At 58.6% G+C, this 20,720-nt stretch overlaps 1 protein-coding gene across 1 annotated transcript; it reads right to left on the reverse strand.

Moving 5' to 3' along the window:
- Positions 1–184: 184 nt before the first annotated feature.
- On the reverse strand, positions 185–18,706 carry INPP5J (inositol polyphosphate-5-phosphatase J). The gene is made up of 13 exons (XM_074293444.1): positions 18,393–18,706; positions 12,273–13,489; positions 11,862–11,972; positions 9,642–9,750; positions 9,144–9,260; positions 8,130–8,305; positions 7,290–7,401; positions 5,619–5,728; positions 5,205–5,388; positions 3,833–3,970; positions 2,319–2,396; positions 1,292–1,396; positions 185–1,078 (listed from the first exon to the last, which is right to left on the reverse strand). The coding sequence occupies exons 1-13, from the start codon at positions 18,492–18,494 to the stop codon at positions 503–505; spliced, it is 3,135 nt and encodes a 1,044-aa protein (XP_074149545.1). The 5' UTR covers positions 18,495–18,706; the 3' UTR covers positions 185–502.
- Between the last annotated feature and the right edge of the window lie 2,014 nt (positions 18,707–20,720).

Here is a 20,720-nt window from a genome sequence, read left to right on the forward strand (position 1 = left end):
TGGGAAATAGGCGCCCATGTAAGGTAGTGAGCTCCCCATGGCTGGAGGTCTGTGTGGAGGCAGGACCCCTACCTGTGGGGAAGATTCCCGCTAAGTTCAGCCTGGCTTCCTTCTAGCTCAGGGATTCCCAGACTCATGGGGCCTCCCCCTTTCTACCCCCCCCCCCCAAATAAGAGACTCCAGAGAGTTCTGAGAATTTTATTCCTCATAAACAACCCTCAGGATGATGGCTAGCAGCTGGGGGCCCACGCAGCCCCCAGCCCCCCTGCACCCAGCTCTGGGCTTGGGGAAAGCAAGGGGGCGGCGATTGTCACAGGTCAGGTCCAGGATGAGAGGAGGCAGGGGCCCTCACACGGAGGTGGAGACCCTGGCCAGCCCCGCACCCTGCAGGGCCCCTCCTGACCCTGCCCCAGGGCCCTGCAGGAGGGATGCTGGGTGGAGACGGCGGCAGCACGGAGAAGGCGGGCGGACGCAGCGGGCTCTACGGGGTGGCGGCTCCCACTCAGGGCCCCAGAGGCCCATCTTCCAGCCCCCGGTGGCTCTTGGGGGTGGGGGAGGGGCTCCGGGGGGCACGGCTGGGGCTCTTTGGGCTGAGCTGGTCCTCGTGCTCAAACTCACCTCGCCACTGGCTACCGACCATGGGCTCCAGCCGCAGGGAGGGCAGGAGGCCCAGGGTGCGGGGCACGGGCCGAGGCAGGGAGCTGGGCAGCGGGAAGTTCCAGGGCCCGGGCATCTCTGGCAGGGGCGGCTCCTCTTCCTCGGAGCCCAGGCCTCCTTTCCCCTTCTTCTCCTTGAGTTTCGTGCCCATGCCCAGCACAGAGCTGGTGGATTTGAGGGGCCGGTGGCCCTGGGGGGAGGGGCTGCGGCTGGTCCCCCTCTCCCGGGACGAAGGCCGCAGGACCAGGCCGGAGAACTTGCCCAGGCCGGGGCTGCGGCTCCTGTGTCTCTTCATCTTGCCCGGGCTGGGGCTCCGGGACTTGGGGCCCAACAGCTCCAGGGTGCTGTCATCCTCCCCCTCGGAGCTGGCCCTGGAGCTGTCCGTGGGACTACTGCCCTCATCGGAGGCAGGCAGGGAGATCTGGTCAGCGAGGGAGAGCGAGAGGGGGTCAGGGCCAGGGAGAGTGAGCCACAGTGAGTGAGGGGCAGCTGCTGGCCCTCCCGGGCCCCACTCCTGGCCCTCCCGGGCCCCACTCCTGGCCCTCTCACCCCCTTCTGTTGTCTCCTTCCTTCCATTTCCCCCCTCCCCATTCCTTCTCCCTCCTCCTGCCCCCCTCCCATCCCATCCTCTGACCTGGAAGGGGTCAGTGACCCCAATAAGGATGTTCTGGCTGTGGCTGTAGTAGCCAAGTATGAACTCGCCCCCTCCCCTAGGGAGTGACTCCTCACTGAACGTCACCTGGGGGACAAGGAGGAGGAAGGGTTAGGGGCCCTGGCCCTCCAGAACCCAGAAGGGCTGACGCCAGGTGTGTGTGTGTGTGTGTGTGTGTGTGTGTGTGTGTGTGTGTGTGTGTGATTGTGTGTGTGTGTATGATTTTGTGTGTGTATGTGATTGTGTGTGATTTTGTGTGTGTATGTGATTGTGTGTGTGTGATTGTGTGTGTGTGTGTGATTTTGTGTGTGTATGTGATTGTGTGTGATTTTGTGTGAGTATATGTGATTGTGTGTGTGTGATTGTGTGTGTGTTATTTTGTGTGTGTATGTGATTGTGTGTGATTTTGTGTAGAGTATATGTGATTGTGTGTGTGATTTTGTGTAGAGTATATGTGATTGTGTGTGTGATTTTGTGTGTGATTTTGTGTGTGTGTGTGTAATTGTGTGTGATTTTGTGTGTGTGTGATTGTGTGTGATTGTGTGTGTGTGTGTGATTTTGTGTGTGTATGTGATTGTGTGTGATTTTGTGTGTGTATGTGATTGTGTGTGTGTGATTGTGTGTGTGTGTGTGATTTTGTGTGTGTATGTGATTGTGTGTGATTTTGTGTGAGTATATGTGATTGTGTGTGTGTGATTGTGTGTGTGTTATTTTGTGTGTGTATGTGATTGTGTGTGATTTTGTGTAGAGTATATGTGATTGTGTGATTTTGTGTAGAGTATATGTGATTGTGTGTGTGATTTTGTGTGTGATTTTGTGTGTGTGTGTGTAATTGTGTGTGATTTTGTGTGTGTGTGATTGTGTGTGATTTTGTGTGTGTGTGTGTGATTGTGTGTGATTTTGTGTGTGTGTGTGTGTGTGTGATTGTGTGTGTGTGTGTGTGTGTGTGCGTGTATAAGCAGGTGCTCACAAGCACACAAGAGGGGCCTCTGGGACGTGGGGGAGTCACCTGGTACATGCTGCCATCCATGTCCTCATGCTTGGCCCACACATATGCCACGTAATCCTTACAGTGCCGGAATCCCACCTGCAGGGGACAGAAGCTGGGGTGAGAGCTCACCAGAGCCCCAACTTTCCGCTTGTGCTTCCCCTGGCCCCTTTCTCCGGGCCTGGCTCGCTCTGTCTGTCTGGGGGCTTTGGACCCTGACTCTGGACTCATGCTGGAAGCCATGACCACTGGGCTACTGGCCTCCTGCCAGAGGGGCGGTGGACTCGGGGCCGCGGAATGGCACCTATGGTTTTGGGCAGAGCTAATCTGGGGCTTGTTTTCCTTCTCTATTGTGTTTGTCCCAAGGATTTTGTTGTTTCCCCAGTGGGGAAGAGATGGAAAAAAGAGAGGAAATAAAGGCGTGTTAATGGGAAAAAACATTTTTTTTAAGAGCAGTGAGCCCTGGCAGAAGGTTTGAACTGGAATCCCATTTCGGATCCAGACCAAACAGAGTAACTATAAACAAGTGACTTAATGCCCGTGAGCCTCAGTCTCCTTATCTGTAAAAGGGGCATCATAGTGTGTGCGACTGGCAAAAGTAAAATCCTAACAAGAGTGTGCCACATCAAAGGGTCACTATGCTTTAGAACCTGACGATGCCGTAGGCGATTAGACTGGTCCCTGCACAGAGCTCAGGAAACAGGAGCTTTCGTTTGCTCACAGCTTCCTAAGCGGCTGAAAATGAGAGTCAGGCTGAGAACTGCAGGGGCCCTCCGAGATCAGCTCGTCGAAACCGCTCGTTCTCCCATTTTACAGATGAGGGAAGAAGTCATTTGCTCCAGATCACAAAGGAAAGGAAGCATGGAGAAGTCCTCCCTGCTCAGGGCTGGGGCCTCCTTCCAGCCTCACAAGCTTCGCCCCGGCACACGACTCCTCTGGCAAAGCCGCGGAGGAGCTGGGGGTGAGCGAAGGTGGTCGGCATCATCCCCTGCGCGTGGGCTCGGGCCCAGGCTGGGGACGAGGGGGAAGCCGGGCCTGCAGCCTCATCGGAACCTGCTGCCCACAAGCTTTCCCTCAGACACAAAACATCTCCTTGAGTATTTTGGAACTGGACACATGAGAAGGGTTCCTCCGAGCCATGATGTTCCTTATTCTATATTTCTAAGCTCCCTCCTAGCCCTGACATCCCCTGTTCTAGGCTCCCTCCTAGCCCTGACATCCCCTGTTCTAGGCTCCCTCCCAGCCCTGACATCCCTTGTTCTAAGACCCCTCCCAGCTCTGACATCCCCTGTTCTAAGCTCCCTCCCCACCCTGACATCCCCTGTTCTAGGCTCCCTCCCAGCCCTGACATCCCCTGTTCTAGGCTCCCTCCCAGCCCTAACATCCCCTGTTCTAAGGACTTTCCCACATTGGCATTCCATATTCTAAGTTCTGTGTCCCCCCACTGCTTGACTCGTTCTCCATGGGGCAGGCTCATGCCACTTGTGCCACGGCCCACGCCCTTTTCTCTCATGGGGACACAGGTGGCGTCTCACCCTATAGAGGCCAATCCAGTCCCAGGAGCTTCGGGGGAAGACACTCTCCATGCGGTAGCGGACCATGGCCTGGTCGGGCCTCAGCCACTCATCTGCCACCTCAATCTTCACCAGGGGCACGTCGTCTCTGTAGGCAAACTGTGTCCAAGGGTGGGGAGAAGTGTTGGAGGAGGAAAGTGGGAGAATGAGAGGGGGGGCCCATTCCTCCCCCTCACCAGGGAGGCAGACAGGGTCGCGTCTATATCAGCCGGTTGCCCGAGATTCCCCCTGGGAAATGTGCAGAAGACTATTTCCCTTCTGAGATTTTGGGCAAATTGTGCCTCAGTTTTCTAGCCTTGAAAATGGGGATGAGATTCCCTGCCTGCCTCACTTGGGCTTGTTGCTGTGCAGCTCAAATGAAATAATAAAAATGTTTTGTATCCATGAAGAACTACAGCAATAATAACTGTAATTATGATTTGTATTATATGACTGTTATTATTGTCACTCGAGGAGAATACTAAGATCCAGGGGAGGCTCTACGTGCCATCTGGCCCGGTGTTTCAGAAACCAAATTAGCCTCCAACAACTTCGGGACCTGAAATATACCTTTAATAGAGCCTGTGCTTGTTGCCCCAAGGTAGGACGGGGCAGAGAGAAGGGCTGGAGGACTTCTGGGATAGAGAGTTGAGAAGGGAGCTGGGGAGGTTAAGTCATTTTGGAATAAAAAAGAAGAAACTACTCTGCGTGATGCTGTGACTCGGGGTCTTAGAGTGCCAGGGGCCACAGAGGCCACGTGTTCCAATGGCCTCGTTTTATATATTCTGGACCCAAGGTTCAGAACCTGCCCAATGTCACTCTGGTCATAAGAGATAAAAGAATTTCTCTGATTCCAATTCCGTGCCGCCACTTAGCTATGCCCAGGGCATTATTCTTATTCTTGCCATGTGATTTTTTACACCAGGCCTGTGATTTCATTGGTTTAGAGAAGTCCCAGGTGAGACAACCCTTGCTATCAAAGCAGGTCATTCCTCCTCTGCAATTTATAGTCTGTGGAAGGATTTGAAAACTGCCCATCTGGCCCAATTCCCTGACCCTGGCGTGAGGTTGGCCAGGGAGTTCACGGCAGAGAGGAGAGGGAACGCAGGGACTCCTGGATCTTAGTCCTAGATGCTTTTCCTTGTGGGAAGGGACTTCTTGCACCAAGGAAGATGGACAAATGCTTGAAATGCCTTGGGTCCTAGCTTTGGGGAGTGGAGGGCAAGGGACAGGGAGAAGGCTTCTGGGGGCCTGAGCGGGAGGGGAAGAGCTGGGAACCAATTGGATGAGGTAAGGGAAGCAGGAGCAATAAGGGGCCCAGGAGAGGCCTAGAGATGGCAGGGCCAGCGCTCACCTGCAGGACAAAGAGGGCAGCCACAGGCTTGTGATCGCTGACGGTATATTCCATGTGGCTCCGGTAGCTGTGCTGGGTCACCTGCACTCGGTGGCTCTCTCGGCCAGAGGGGCTCCGTCCCCCGCTGGGGGTCTTGATCTTCCAGAGGATCCTGTCTGTCCAAGCAGGCTTTCGCTTCTTGGCACTGTTTCCAGGGGAGGTCGGGAATTTTGGCGCCCAATGTGGGGCAAGGACTTTTGCTTATCCTGACTCTGGCTGATTCTGATCTCTTCAGGGAGCTAGCCCGGACATAACATTTTGGTGCTCGAACAGGGACCAGAATGCAGAGCGGGTCCCGGATGCCTTTCTCCTCCCTCCCCTTGGCCCTCCCTGCCTTCCCTCCTCAAGGGCTCCTGGGAGTAGACTTGCTCTCACCTGGTGTCATAATAGTTGGTGCCCACATCAAACTTGAAAGTGGGGGCGAAGGTGAGGGGCCCCTCCTGGAAGCCCCTGAGGACTGGCCACGAGCCTTTGGCCATGTTCAGCTGGAAAAGGGAAGAGGAAAGAACAGAGTCAGGAGGCTGAACTGGGAGAGTCATGAGCCCAGGTCACTGGGAAGATCCCAGAACCAGCATTCGAGCTGGAAGGGAGCACAATGTCAGATAATGGAACCCAAGGGTCCTTGGAACTTCCAAGTTCTGACATTCTAGGCCCTAAGCTTCCTCCCAGCATGTTTTCTAGGTTCTTAGGAACCTTAGAATTTAGAATGTTAGAACTGGAAAAGAATAGACCTATAAATTAATGCTGGGAGGAACTTTAGAATCTAGAATGTCAGAACTGAGAAGGACCCTAGGAAACTACTTCTGGGAGGGATCTTAGAGCCTAGAATGTCAGAGCTAGAAGAGCCCTTGGAAAAGAGAATGTCAGAGCTTGAAAGAACCCTTAAAACCTAGAAAGCCAATGCTTGGAGGAACCTTAGAACCCAGAATGTCAGAGCTGGGAACAATCCTTAGGACCTAGAATGCTAATGCTGGGAAGGACCTTAGAATCTAGAATATCAGAGGTAGGAGGGTCCATGGAAAAGAGAATGTCAGAATAAGGAAGGACTCTTAGAATCTAGAAAACAAATACTGGGAGGAACCTTGGAGCCTAGCATGTCAGAACTTGGAGGGCCTTTGGAAAAAAGAGAATGTCAATGCTGGGAAGGACCCTTAGAATCCAGAAAACTATTGATGGGAAAAACCTTAGAGCCTAGGATGTCAGAAGAAGGAAGGCCCTTAGAAAAGAGAATCAGAGCTGAGAAAGAGTTTTAGAACCTAGAAAGCAAGTGCTGGGAGAACCCTTAGATCCTAGAAAGTCAAAGCTGGGAGATGGGGGCTTGGAACACAGAAGACCTTGTGACTCAGCAGTGAGATTTAAAAGCAAAGGACCTGGGTTTGAATGCCTCCTGTGCTACTTAAACTGCGTGACTTTGGCTAAGTCCCTTCACCCTTCTGGTTCTAGATCCTCATCTGCCAAATGGGACTTGATGAGCCCGTGGGGTCCCTCCCAGCTCTGAATCTCCATTCAATGTCAGCCTTAGGAGCTCTGAGAGCCTCGGATCCAGCCTCTGCATTCTATGGGCCTGCCCAAGATCGGCTATCTAGTATGTGATGGAGGCCAGCCTCCTACCTTCCAGATCTTTTCACCCAACCTTCCTAGCCCAGTTCCTGGGCCGGGCCCAGGCAGCTCCTCTGGCCTGGGTTCACCTAAGGTCCCCACAGCCTGGGCCAGACCAGAAGCCGGGCTAAGGAGGGGGAGGCCGGTGAGAAGAGGTTGTCTGGACTCTACGGCTCCATCCTTCTGAATAATTAACAGTGGAAACGGCCGCCTGTGTACCAGTGCCCCTCTCCCACTGGCCTTGGGCCCGGAGCCAACTTCTTGAGGTGACTCCCAGCAGGAAAAGGGGTGACGGGGGTGGGGGGAAGGCCTCAGCCCTCCCATAGAGCCTCGGAGGCAGACCGGGGCCAGGCTAGCTTCAGAGAACAGGAGAACCGGACGGCTCCCTCTGGGCCCGGGGTGTCCGGCTGGGACGGCCAGGGGTGGGCTCCTTGGCCTGGCCCTCACCTGATCCTTCTCCCAGAGCTTCTGAAGTTGGTTGTTATCGATGGCAAACTTGACAAAGTGCAGATCGTAGCTCTCAATGCGGAAGTTGAGGTCCCCAAACCAGAAGACAATGCTGGGGACACGTGGAAGACGCGTGGTGAGGGTCTGGGCTCAGCGAGGTCTGGCGGGGGGAGGGTAAGAGGTGGGGGAGAACTCCCTGCCAGTCACTGGGTCTGCGGATTGGGGGAGGGGCCGATCCTGAATGTCTCCCCCACCACACGCCCACCCCAACACCATCAAAAAAAAAAAATCACCAAGAAAACGTAGTTTGGAGTGCAGACGACTGAGAAAATCAGAACAAGTCAAAAGGAAAAGAAGGCTGAATTTGGGGTGGGAAGGGCTGGGGGCTGCTCCCTTGAGGAGGCCCTTCAGCTACAAGAAACTACAGATGTTGGGGGGTCCTTTCTGGATCCCGGGCCTGGCTCCCTTTGCTCAAAAAGTCAAAAACAATTTTTTCTTATGGGAGTTTAGGTCCCTGTTGTAGAAGGGAAGTGCAATGGTCACACTTCCACTTCTCTGGGGCATCTGACGCGCCTTTTCTTCAGAACTGCAGGAACTAGGGGCAGCTAGACGAATACTTCCTGGCTGTATGACCCTGGGCAAGTCACTTAACCCCAATTGCTTCAGGGAAAAAAAAAAAAAAAAAAAAAAAGAACTGCAGGACTAGAAGTGCAACGTGGCTCGGTGGAGGCTCACAGCCAGGCCTGGGAGATCCCAGTCCCTCCTTTGACCCATGAAAACACTGAATCAGTCCTTTCCCTTCCCACGGGGCCCACTCCAGCCCCCCACGGCCCACCGTACTCATGGTCCAGGATGCCGTGGGCCATGGGCCCCTCAAACTGCTGCATGTTGAGGATGGTCATGAAGTTTTCCTTCCGCTGTTCCGCCTTGTCCATGTGGGCAGGCAGGTGACAGTTGAGGAAACAGACCATGTGGCCGAAGACCGAGAGGCGGACGCTCACCCCACCCTTGTTGCCCTGAAATCATCAGAACCGTCATTTTCTTATGTACAGACCCGTCCCGGTCCTTCCCTTGTGGCCCCTCCGTCCACAGATACAAATGGCGACTCATTCGCAACTCAGTCTCAGGGAGCTGCCTTAGGGGACCGTAAGTGGGGTCGCACTGGAGGAGGGACCTCCAACTGTTCCCCCATCCTTCTTCTCAAATGCCATCATGGCTGTGAGACCCCGTCGGGCTCTAGAGCCAAAGGAGCAAACTCACAGCCCTCCTCCGCATTATGGGATAAACCAGTGGAAAATATAATTGGGAAATCATAACAAACAAACAAATAAACAAATAAAATGTTATAATAAAATAAATAATATGATAAATAAATAGGTAACATAAAATAATAAATAATAAATAAAATGCAACATGACATAGGTGATGTTAATCTGTGCTTTTTCTAAGTTATGTGTCCCACAGGGAACAATTTCTACTGTAGCTTGACAAGGATGTTCCAGACAATTCTCTCTGAGACGAGAAGTTGCAGAAGGTGGCCACCTGCATCCTTGGAGGGAGTTTTCCATTTGGGAGTCCCCGCTAATGATGAAATGGCTGTTGCAGCCTCTAGTTTTATGATCCTATGAAGTAAGTGCTGTGATCACCCCCATTTTCCAGTTTTATGATCCTGTGAGGTAAGGGCTGTGATCACCCCCATTTTTCAGATGAGAAGACTGAGGTCCGAAAAGGTCACCACGTTCGGTCTCCCAAGGTCAATGATTTAGTCTGGGGACTAGCATTCCAACCTTCCAGACTAGGGCTCTGCCACATGCGGCCGTCCCGACCCTCCTTCAGTCTCCATCGGGCACTCACCCAGTAGCCCCCCAGGCCGGTGCGGGTGCAGTCCGTCTGGATGTCCCGGAGGAAGGGCAGGTGATAATACTTGGCAAAGACCAGAAGAATCACTCCCTGCATCCTCACCGTGCTCACCTGGGCAGAGGCAGACCGTGGGCTGGGGAGGGCGGAGGAGGGGAACAAGCAAGGGACCCAATTCCCAGAGGCCCCAGGGGGCTATGGGAGAAATGATGGAAACGGGCATAGACATCTAGGGCTAGAGATCTGAGGAACCCGAGAGATGAAGGAGTTTGCTAGGAACGTCACAGGATCCTAGGGCTCGGAAGGGACTTCAGAAACCATCTAATTCCATTTTACAGGGGGGGAAACTGAGGCCCGGCAGGTCAGCCAGGAGTGGACCCTGAAGCGGTGAGCAGCCTTACAATCCACTCCCAGCCACAGGAAGCTCCCAACCCTCCGGTCCGGGAGGAGAGGGAGCCTCTGTTGGGGCAGGGAGGGGAGGGGAGGGGGCGCTACCATGACGAAGTTGAAGGGCCCCAGTGCATCCATGAAGAGCTCACTCCACTGGTCCGTGAAGAGCGCGTCCTTGAGCCGCTGATTGATCATGGAATTCACCTCCTGCAGCCTGGGGAGAGCAGAGCACATTGGAGCTCTGGGACCTCCAAGAGCACCCGCTGTGATCCCTAAAGGAGTGCTCCCCCCAGCTCTCCCCAATCCCTAAGCTGAGGACGGCTGGGACACAGCCTCCACCCTTCCGTTCTCTAGCCCCCATTTCCATTCCCCTCCCCTCACTTCCAGGAAGGGGGTACGGGAGGCCGGAGACTCTGGAAGTATCTATTGTATCCTCCAGGGAAATGTAAGCTCTTAAAGGACACCCACTGTGTTTTAGTGCCTGGAGCTCCCAGCTGCCCCCCTGCTTCTTAATAGATACAGGTAGGGCTGGGGGAGGGCGAGACTATCTGATCCGTCGGTGTCTGGGGAACGCGGGGCTCTAAGAGGAGAAACTGAGAGGAACAATATTTTGCCCAAAGTCACACAGGTGTCATCAGAGTGCTTGCTCCAGGTCCTCTCACTCCAGATCCAAGACCTTTCCCACTGCAGCCATCATTTAGACAACTAGCATTTATTAAGCACCTATGAAGCAGTCAACCAGCATTTATTAAGTACCTATGATGCAATCAACTAGCATTTATGATGCATGCAATCAACTAGCATTTATTAAGCACCTATGATGCAATCAAGTAGCACTTATGATGCAGTCAGCTAGCCCTTATTAAGCACCTATGATGCAGTCAACCAGCATTTATTAAGTACCTATGATGCAATCAACTAGCATTTATGATGCATGCAATCAACTAGCATTTATTAAGCACCTATGATGCAATCAACTAGCACTTATGATGCAGTCAACTAGCATTTATTAAGCACCAATAATGCAATCAACTAGCATTTATTAAGTACCTATGATGCAATCAACTAGCATTTATGATGCATGCAATCAACTAGCATTTATTAAGCACCTATGATGCAATCAAGTAGCACTTATGATGCAGTCAGCTAGCCCTTATTAAGTACCAATGATGCAATCAACTAGCATTTATGATGCATGCAATCAACTAGCATTTATTAAGTACCTATGATGCAATCAACTAGCATTTATGATGCAGTCAGCTAGCTCTTATTAAGTACCTATGATGCAATCAACTAGCATTTATGAAGCAGTCAACTAGCATTTATTAAGTACCTATGATGCAGTCAGCTAGCCCTTATTAAGTACCTATGATGCAATCAACTAGCATTTATTAAGTACCTATGATGCAATCAACTAGCATTTATGAAGCAGTCAACTAGCATTTATTAAGCACCTATGATGCAGTCAACTAGCATTTATTAAGTACCTATGATGCAATCAACTAGCATTTATGATGCATGCAGTCAACTAGCCTTTATTAAGCACTTACGATGAGTCAACTAACCTTTATTAAGCAGCTATGATGCAGTCAAACAGCCTTTATTAAGCACTTATGATGCAAGCAACCAGCCTTTATTAAGCACTTATGATGAAGTCAACTAGCCTTTATTAAGCACCTATGATGCAGTCAACCAGCATTTATTAAGCACTTATGATGCAGTCAGCTAGCCCTTATTAAGTACCAATGATGCAATCAACTAGCATTTATTAAGTACCTATGATGCAATCAACTAGCATTTATTAAGTACCTATGATGCAATCAACTAGCATTTATGATGCATGCAGTCAACTAGCCTTTATTAAGCACTTACGATGAGTCAACTAACCTTTATTAAGCAGCTATGATGCAGTCAAACAGCCTTTATTAAGCACTTATGATGCAAGCAACCAGCCTTTATTAAGCACCTATGATGCAGTCAAACAGCCTTTATTAAGCACTTATGATGCAAGCAACCAGCCTTTATTAAGCACCTATGATGCAGTCAAACAGCCTTTATTAAGCACTTATGATGCAGTCAACTAGCCTTTATTAAGCACCTATGATGCAGTCAACCAGCATTTATTAAGCACTTATGATGCAGTCAACTAGCCTTTATTAAGCATCTATGATGCACAAGGCTCTGTGCTGAGTGTCATACATAGAAAGGCAGGCCAGGGTCTCTGTTTCTTGAGAAATTTCTGTCTGTTGAATTTCATCCGTGTCTATGTTGGGGGGGGGGCAGGGGGTGTTTAAAGGGAGGGTACCACGGCCCCATGGCCCTCACCCGATGGCTATCATGTCTGAATCACCGCTGTCATCCCCGTTCTGATGCAGGAGGGAGGTGACATCATCAGGGGGCATGGCGGTCCCCACGTTCCACGTCACTATGGTGATCCTGCCGGGCGAGCCAAACTGGGCATGGGAGCGACAGTAACCCCCGTGCTCCCTCCCAAGCCAGAGCCTTCCTCAAGGGCCTCTTCCCTCCTGGTCGGGCATAGGGCCCCCGCTAGCCTCTCCAGTCACTGCCCGTGGGGATAGAAGTGAGGCGCAGGGGCTGGGGAGAAGTGGGGCAGGGAGGAAGGTGCCACTGGCATCCCGTGGGCCGGTACCCAGGCTAACTGCCGTCTTCTGGAGGCCTCCCTCTCCCCACTTGCCATCCCTGGGCCCAGCAGCTCCAGGAACTCCCCCTTCTCACCGGAAGCCAGGGTCTCCTTTGCAGGTAGACTGTGCTGACCAAGCAGATCCAGAGGGGGAAGGGAGAGGGGCCCGGAGGCTCTGCATGGGGGGGCCCGGGCTCCTGTGCCCACTTGGGCTGGTCCCGTTCGGACTAGGCTTAGAGGGGGACGTTTCGGGGGGCTTGGGGGCTGGGGGCCCCAGGTGTGAGGCCACGCTGATATGGCTGGTGTTCGGGGAGCGGTTAGGGGAGCGGTTAGGGGAGGGGGGTGGTTTGGGGAGGGCCATGGGACCTCCCGTGGAGGAGGAGAATGCTGGCTTCAGGGACCCTGGAGACAGCAGCACTGGAGAACGGGCTCCTGCCTCTGGCTGGCCCTGGCTCGGGTCCGGTGGCAGGGCCTGGGGCGGCCAGGGCAAGAGAGAGTCTTCTGGGCTGGGGTTGCGGGGGGCTTCGGGCCGTGGCCTGAAGGAGAGAGACAGCGAGGGCCCGGGCGAAGTCTGGCCTGGGGGGTGGGAGGCCCCCGCTGGCAAGGAGGCGCCCTCTCTGCCCCTGCCCTGGGACGGGGCTAGGGGATGTCTCTGGGAAGAGGGAGCCGGTCCGGGCTCGGTGTGCACCCAGTCCCTGGACAATAGGCCCGGGGCTGGCTCTTGGGATGCCCACGATGGCTCTCCAGAGGGCGACAGAGGTCTCTGCTCGAGGGGGGATGAAGCCGGGCACAGCAAAGGGCAGGACAGGGCAGGGTTATGGCTGGTGGAGGCCAGAGGCGGCCTCTGCCCCGGGGGGGACAGGGAGGACGGCTTCTGCTCTGCTGCTGGGGGTCCCGGACTTAACCCTGAGGGTCGAGGGCCTGGCCTCTGCCCTGAGGAGGAGGAGGACGATGACAAAGGCTGGTGCTGCTCCACAGGGGGTGCTGGGAAAGGCCTGCTCCCCGGCGAGGAGAGGGCACAGGGCGCCGGCGCTGCCATCCATGGAGCCAGGCCGGATCCGAGGCCCCCCCGGGGTGGCTTGGGCCCCGTGGAGGCGGGAGGCTGGCCCTGCTCCGCTGCCAGTGGCGTCAGGCCGGGTCCCAGGGGCGGCATAGCCCCTGCCGAGGCCGCAGCTGGGCCGGGGATCGGAGCTGCCCTCTGCTCCGGGGACGAAGACAAAGCCGACCTCTGCTCTTTGGCTGCTGGGTTCAGGCTCAGTCCCGCGGGTGCCGGGCCAGGTCTCTGTCCCAGGGGCCGGGGGGCTGCCTGCTCCTATGGATAATTAGAGAGCTGGGCTCCATCACTGGGGGAGGTGGGGAGGTATCCCCAAGGCGGGGGCCCAGCCCCCCGGCTTCCAGACTGGACAACCCACGCCAGGGAACAGCTCTGACCACTAAGAACCGAGAGGAGGCGGCTTTGAGAGCTCCTCCTCAGGGGTGACCTTGGGCAAGTCACCCGAAGGACTTCCGCTTTCTTTTCTCTAAAGTGAGGGGGGGCCCTGAGCTGCCCCCTTTCCAGCTCCCTCCGTGAGCTCCCCAGAATGCTACTTCCCAGCTTCCACAGAGACCTGTGGCTGCATGAGGCCCCTGTTCACCCCGAGTCAGAAGGGCTCCCTGTGGTGGAGCTTCTCTCTCCAAAGATGGGGGGTCCATGGCCCAGCGAGCAGGAAGGGCCTTGGGGACCCCCGGCCACCTCCCTCACTGCAAGGCCAGGTAGACTGGGAAAGCCCATTTTGCTTTCCAATCTTCCGACACCCCCCACCCCCAAGAGGGGAACCCTCTGCTCAAACAGTCCCAGTACAGGCCTTGAGAGTTTCTCCCTGTGGCGTGTGTGACCTTGAACCCCAGCCCCTGACCTTTGCACTGTTCTTGTGGCCCAGCCAGCCCTGTCCCCGGCTGCCCTCCCAGCCGCCCGTGTCCATTCCCAGGCCCGGAGGGGCCCAAGAAGGAGGGAGCTGGGGCTGGCGCTGCCCTCCCCCCACCCAGGCTTCTGGTGGGTGGTGCTTCTCACTTACTGGGAAGGGCAGGTGGGAGGCCCAGGCTGGGGGGAGGGAGCTTCCCACCCGCCCCTCGTGCCCTCCGGTCAGAGGGGCACCTCAGGGTGCCAGGCTCCCAAGCCATGGCGGCAGCCCCATGCCCTCTCCTTGGGCAGGGCCCAGCGGGAGAGCGGCTGAGCAGGCCCCCACCCCGGCCGCTCTCTGGCGCTGTTCCCATCCCAGGGGCACCTGCTGGGTGCATTCCTGGCTCAGCCCCCCCACTTCCCTACCATCCGGCCCCCATGGAACCCCTAAAACTTGTAGCACCCGAGGCTTTGGGGCCTTGGCACTCCCAGAACCCCTGTCACGGGATTCCTGGAACCCGGCACTTTGTTGCCCTCAGAATGCTGGGGATATGGGGTTCCACTGTGGAGGAAAATTTAACTAGCCGAGGAGAAAGCGGGGGTCCTGAGGGTCAGCCCTGGGACCGGGAGAAAGCCCCCTGGCTTGGGGATGGGGAAATGTGGGAGTCGCCCTCCGCTCTGAGGTCCTGCCATCACTGGAGGGCGGCCCCCCTCCCCCCACCCCCCACCCTCAGCACTGGGACCCTTTCCCCCTCTACTAACCCAGGGCTTGGACAAGATGACTCCCCGGAGCCTTTCTGAGGCCCAAGCAGAAAGAGCCCTGGCCAGGGAGTCTGAGGACCTAAGTTCCAATTCAGACTTCTTCCTCCTCTTGGGGCTGGAGGCCAGGGCTGGAGGCCAGGCCTTCACTTTCCCTGCCCTTAGCTCCCTCCCCGGGCTAGACAATAAAAAGCCGGGAGCAGCCCTTCCCGTTCCTCCTGCCCTGATGCCAGGAGGCTGCCAAGGGCCCTCCCCGTCTGCCAGCCCCGATTCTTATCTCTTCCTAGAGGCCAATCTCCTCAGCTTTCCGTGGCCCTCACCCCACCCTGCCCAGTCCCCCTCCTGCCCCAATGCTCCCTGCTGCCCCAGTGCCCCCTCCTGCCCCAGTGCCCCCTCCTGCCCCAGTGCCCTCTCCTGCCCCAGTGCCCCCTCCTGCCCCAGTGCCCTCTCCTGCCCCAGTGCCCCCTCCTGCCCCAGTGCCCTCTCCTGCCCCAGTGCCCCCTCCTGCCCCAGTGCCCCCTCCTGCCCCAGTGCCCTCTCCTGTCCCAGTGCTTCCTCCTGCTCCAGTGCTCCCTTCTGCCCCAGTGCTCCCTCCTGCCCCAGTGCCCCCTTCTGTCCCAGTGCTCCCTCCTGCCCCAGTGCCCCCTCCTGCCCCAGTGCCCCCTCCTGCCCCAGTGCCCTCTCCTGCCCCAGTGCCCCCTCCTGCCCCAGTGCCCTCTCCTGCCCCAGTGCCCCCTCCTGCCCCAGTGCCCTCTCCTGCCCCAGTGCCCCCTCCTGCCCCAGTGCCCTCTCCTGCCCCAGTGCCCCCTCCTGCCCCAGTGCCCTCTCCTGTCCCAGTGCTCCCTCCTGCCCCAGTGCCCTCTCCTGCCCCAGTGCTCCCTCCTGCCCCAGTGCTCCCTCCTGCCCCAGTGCCCCTCCTGCCCCAGTGCCCTCTCCTGCCCCAGTGCTCCCTCCTGCCCCCGTGCTCCCTCCTGCCCCAGTGCCCCTCCTGCCCCAGTGCCCCCTCCTGCCCCAGTGCTCCCTCCTGCCCCAGTGCCCTCTCCTGTCGCAGTGCTCCCTCCTGCCCCAATGCTCCCTCCTGTCCCAGTGCCCCCTCCTTCCCCAGTGCTCCCTCCTGCCCCAGTGCCCTCTCCTGTCCCAGTGCTCCCTCCTGCCCCAGTGCTCCCTCCTGTCCCAGTGCTCCCTCCTGCCCCAGTGCCCTCTCCTGTGTCAGTGCTCCCTCCTGCCCCAGTGCCCTCTCCTGTGTCAGTGCTCCCTCCTGCCCCAGTGCTCCCTCCTGTCCCAGTGCTCCCTCCTGCCCCAGTGCCCTCTCCTGTGTCAGTGCTCCCTCCTGCCCCAGTGCCCCCTTCTGTCTCAGTGCCCCCTCCTGCCCCAGTGCCCTCTCCTGTGTCAGTGCTCCCTCCTGCCCCAGTGCTCCCTCCTGTCCCAGTGCCCCTCCTGCCCCAGTGCTCCCTCCTGCCCCAGTGCCCTCTCCTGTGTCAGTGCTCCCTCCTGCCCCAGTGCTCCCTCCTGTCCCAGTGCCCCTCCTGTCCCAGTGCTCCCTCCTGCCCCAGTGCCCTCTCCTGTGTCAGTGCTCCCTCCTGCCCCAGTGCTCCCTCCTGTCCCAGTGCCCCTCCTGTCCCAGTGCTCCCTCCTGCCCCAGTGCCCTCTCCTGTGTCAGTGCTCCCTCCTGCCCCAGTGCCCTCTCCTGTGTCAGTGCTCCCTCCTGCCCCAGTGCTCCCTCCTGTCCCAGTGCTCCCTCCTGCCCCAGTGCCCTCTCCTGTGTCAGTGCTCCCTCCTGCCCCAGTGCCCCCTTCTGTCTCAGTGCCCCCTCCTGCCCCAGTGCCCTCTCCTGTGTCAGTGCTCCCTCCTGCCCCAGTGCTCCCTCCTGTCCCAGTGCCCCTCCTGCCCCAGTGCTCCCTCCTGCCCCAGTGCCCTCTCCTGTGTCAGTGCTCCCTCCTGCCCCAGTGCTCCCTCCTGTCCCAGTGCCCCTCCTGTCCCAGTGCTCCCTCCTGCCCCAGTGCCCTCTCCTGTGTCAGTGCTCCCTCCTGCCCCAGTGCTCCCTCCTGTCCCAGTGCCCCTCCTGTCCCAGTGCTCCCTCCTGCCCCAGTGCCCTCTCCTGTGTCAGTGCTCCCTCCTGCCCCAGTGCCCTCTCCTGTGTCAGTGCTCCCTCCTGCCCCAGTGCTCCCTCCTGTCCCAGTGCTCCCTCCTGCCCCAGTGCCCTCTCCTGTGTCAGTGCTCCCTCCTGCCCCAGTGCCCCCTTCTGTCTCAGTGCCCCCTCCTGCCCCAGTGCCCTCTCCTGTGTCAGTGCTCCCTCCTGCCCCAGTGCTCCCTCCTGTCCCAGTGCCCCTCCTGCCCCAGTGCTCCCTCCTGCCCCAGTGCCCTCTCCTGTGTCAGTGCTCCCTCCTGCCCCAGTGCCCCCTTCTGTCTCAGTGCCCCCTCCTGCCCCAGTGCCCTCTCCTGTGTCAGTGCTCCCTCCTGCCCCAGTGCTCCCTCCTGTCCCAGTGCCCCTCCTGCCCCAGTGCTCCCTCCTGCCCCAGTGCCCCTCCTGCCCCAGTGCTCCCTCCTGCCCCAGTGCTCCCTCCTGCCCCAGTGCCCTCTCCTGTCCCAGTGCTCCCTCCTGCCCCAGTGCCCCCTCCTGCCCCAGTGCTCCCTCCTGCCCCAGTGCCCCTCCTGCCCCAGTGCTCCCTCCTGTCCCAGTGCCCCTCCTGCCCTTCCTTTGCTCCATTCCTCCCCGGCGTCCCTGGACAGCGGCCAGCAGGCCCGGAGTCTCCGGCTTCCTGGGCCCCAGGGCTTCAGCCCCCCTTTGTGAGCCGGCGCGCCCCCAGCCCGTCCCCCGCGGGAGCCCCCGGACTGCCAGGGGGCGGGAGCCCGGCGCCGGTTCGCTGTCTCGCAGCCGCCGCTGCCCCCACGGCCGGAAGCCGGGGTGAGGGCGTCCTTGGCTGTAACGGGGCGCACGGCCCTGGCTCCCCGAGGTGTCCGCCTCCTCTCCTGCCGGCTCCCCCTCAGCCTGGGGCCGCCCCTGCCGGCGCCCGCGGAAGGCTCGCCCACCTCGCCCCCCCTCCCGGTGCGGGGACCGTGCCCCCTCCGTGTCTGCGCCCGCTGTGAGAGGGCCCCGGGTCCGGCCGGCCGGGGGAGGGGGGGGCAGCTGACCTCCGGGTCCCGGCCGCACTCGGCCCCTCGCGCCCGGAGCGGGGCTCAGCCCCTGGGGCAGGCGCCCCCCGTGGGGGATGGGCCGCAGGACTCACGAGACACCCCCACCTCAAGGCGGAGAGAGGGGGAGACGTCCCCTAGGGTTGAGGGCGTGGGGGGGAGCAGGGACCCCGCCTCTCCAGCTGGAAAGCAGCTCCCCGGCCGCCCCTCCAAAGAAGCCCGTGGGGAGGGGGCAGGACTGGGGTGTGGGGGCCCAGCCCTGCGGCCGAGGACCACCGCGAGAGTCTCCGGGGGCGTGTTTGGCGGGGTCCCCAGCCCGGGCCGCCCCGCGCAGCCCCCCGCAGCCCCGGCGCCGGGACGGCTTTCCGCCCCGGGACAGGTGCGGGCGCCGGGCGTGGGGGGCTGGCCGGGAGGGGGAGGGGAGGCTGGGGGCCGCAGGGCTTACCTTGGCCTGGCCGCCGGGCTCCGGGGCGGCCCGGGGAGGGGCAGGATGGCCGGGCCTCCGGGGGCCCCCGGCGCTCCCCCGCGGCTGCCGCGGCTGCTCCATGGGCGCCCGCGAGCGGCTCCGGCGGCGGCTTCTGCTGGGCTCGGGCTCCCGGCTCCGGCTGCGGCTCCGGCGGCGGCTCCCGCTTCTGCTGGGCTCGGGCTCCGCCGGCTCCTGCGGCTCCGCCGGCCCCGGCTCCCCGGGAGGCTTCCAGTGATGTCACTCACCGCCCTAACCTGCTGAGGATTTAAAGGCGCAGGGCCCCTGTGCCCTAGCGGTGCGCCCCGCGGGCGGGGGGAGGGGCGGGGTGCCAGCAGGTGGAGGAGCGGGGCGGGGGCGGGGCCTGCAGGAGCCCGACCCCGCCCAGAGGCTCGAGGGGCCGCTTTGGGCCGGGGCGCCGGGGCCGCCGGGGCTCTGGGTGCGCACGGGCCGGCCGGGGAGGAAACGGGGGAGCCTGCGCCTGACGGGAGCAGCCCCCCGGCCCGACTGGCACAAGGTGGCCCGGGATCTGGGGCCTGCGGAACCTCGGCCTTCAGCCCCCACCCTTCTCCCGGAGGGGCCTTTGGTGGGAGGGGGCGCCGAAGCCGGAGGGACCCTTGAGGGGAGGGGGCGCCGGACTCCCAAGTGGAAGGAGCCGCATTTTAGTCCCCAGCCCTGCGGGGCCCCCTCTGGAAGCTCCTCTGGCCTCCCTGGGACTTCGTTTGCTCCTCCGGGAAATGGAGCTGTGGAGTACCGGGACTGGCCGTCGTGACTCCGACAATGGGCGCCTCCAAGCCCGCCGGAGTACGAGCCCCCCCGGCTCCACTCAGATCTCCCTTGTGACTGCGCGCATCTCTAACACCTTGGGCTCCCTCTCGGTCACAGTTTCCCCATCTGTAAAATGGGGGGCTTTGCTCTAACTGCTCTGCAAGGTCTCCCCGGAGACCTCCAGAGCAACAGTACTGTGTCCTCCGGAAAAGCCCCTTCTCTTCCCGGCGGGGTCAGAGATCCTCCGCCCTGACACTCTGGCCCCAAGGCCCCTTCCTGCTTTTCTCCACAACTCACAGGAAGGGCACTTGTCCCAAAGCATCATTTTCTCCCCTCCTGACTTTCCCTGAGAGTCAGCTGCCGCTTCAGGCTCCCTTCCCCGCTCCCTCCCAGAGACTCCTTGTCCTTCTGACTTTCTCCATGACCAGCTCCCGCTCTGCTGCCTCTCAGCTCCTCCCCTGCACCCCCCCTCGCCCCATTTTCAGCCTGTCACCAGATCCTGGGACTTTGTCCTCCCTCCCAAGTGTCGCTCTGCCTCTCTCCATCCCCTAGGACTTACTGGACTAAGCCTGTTCTAGTCAGTGAGCTTCCCAGGCCCCTCCTCTTGTCCCTCACCCTGGTCCCCATGAACTTGGCCCCTCCTCCCCTTCTTCCCTTAGCAGAGTCCTCAGGCCTTGCTGTCATATCTCCCTCCCTCCCTCCCTCTCTCTCCTTTCTCTCCTTCCCTCTTTCTGTCTCTGTCTCTCTTCTTTCCTCCTCCTCTCTTTCTTCTTCTCTCTTCCTCCCTCCCTCCTCCTTCCTCTTTTCCTTCTCTCTCTCTTTCTCTTGTGTCTGCCTCTCTCCTTCCCTCCCTCCCTCCCTCCCTCCTCCCTTTTTCCTTCCCTCCTTTCTTCCTTCCTCCCTCCTTCTCCCTTCTTTTCTCTCCTTTCTCTCCCTCTTTTCTTTCTGTCTCTCTGTCTTCTCTCTCTCCCCTCTGTCTTCTCTCCTTTCTCTCTCTTTCCTCTCTCTGGGTCTATCTCTCCTTCCCTCCCTTCCTCTGTCACTCTCTCATTCCTTCCTTCTCTCCTCCCTCCCTCTTTCTTCTTCCCTCTCTCTTCCTCTATCCCTCCTCCTCTTTCTTCTTTTCTTTCTCTCCTTTCTGTGTTTCTCTTCTTCCCTCCCTCCCTTCCTCTCTCCTCCTCCCTTCTTTTCTCTCTTCTCTCTCTCTCTCTCTCTCTCTCTCTCTCTCTCTCTCTCTCTCTCTCTCTCTCTCTCTCTCTCTCTCTCTCTCTCTCTCTCTCTTTCTCTTTCTCTCCCCCATCTTTCCTGTCTGTCTGTCTCTTTGTCTCTTTCTCTCTCTTCTTTCTCTTCTCTTCTCTCCCTCCCTCCCTTTCTCTCTCTCTCTCTCTCTCTCTCTCTCTCTCTCTCTCTCTCTCTCTCTCTCTCTCTCTCTCTCTCTCTCTCTCCCATCTTTCCTGTCTCTGCCTGTCTCTTTGTCTCTTTCTCTCTCTTCTTTCTCTTCTCTTCTCTCCCTCCCTCCCTTCCTCCCTCTCTCCCTCCCTC

Source organism: Sminthopsis crassicaudata, chromosome 1 (assembly GCF_048593235.1).
Source record: "Sminthopsis crassicaudata isolate SCR6 chromosome 1, ASM4859323v1, whole genome shotgun sequence".
In the NCBI taxonomy this organism is placed as follows: Eukaryota; Metazoa; Chordata; class Mammalia; order Dasyuromorphia; family Dasyuridae; genus Sminthopsis; species Sminthopsis crassicaudata.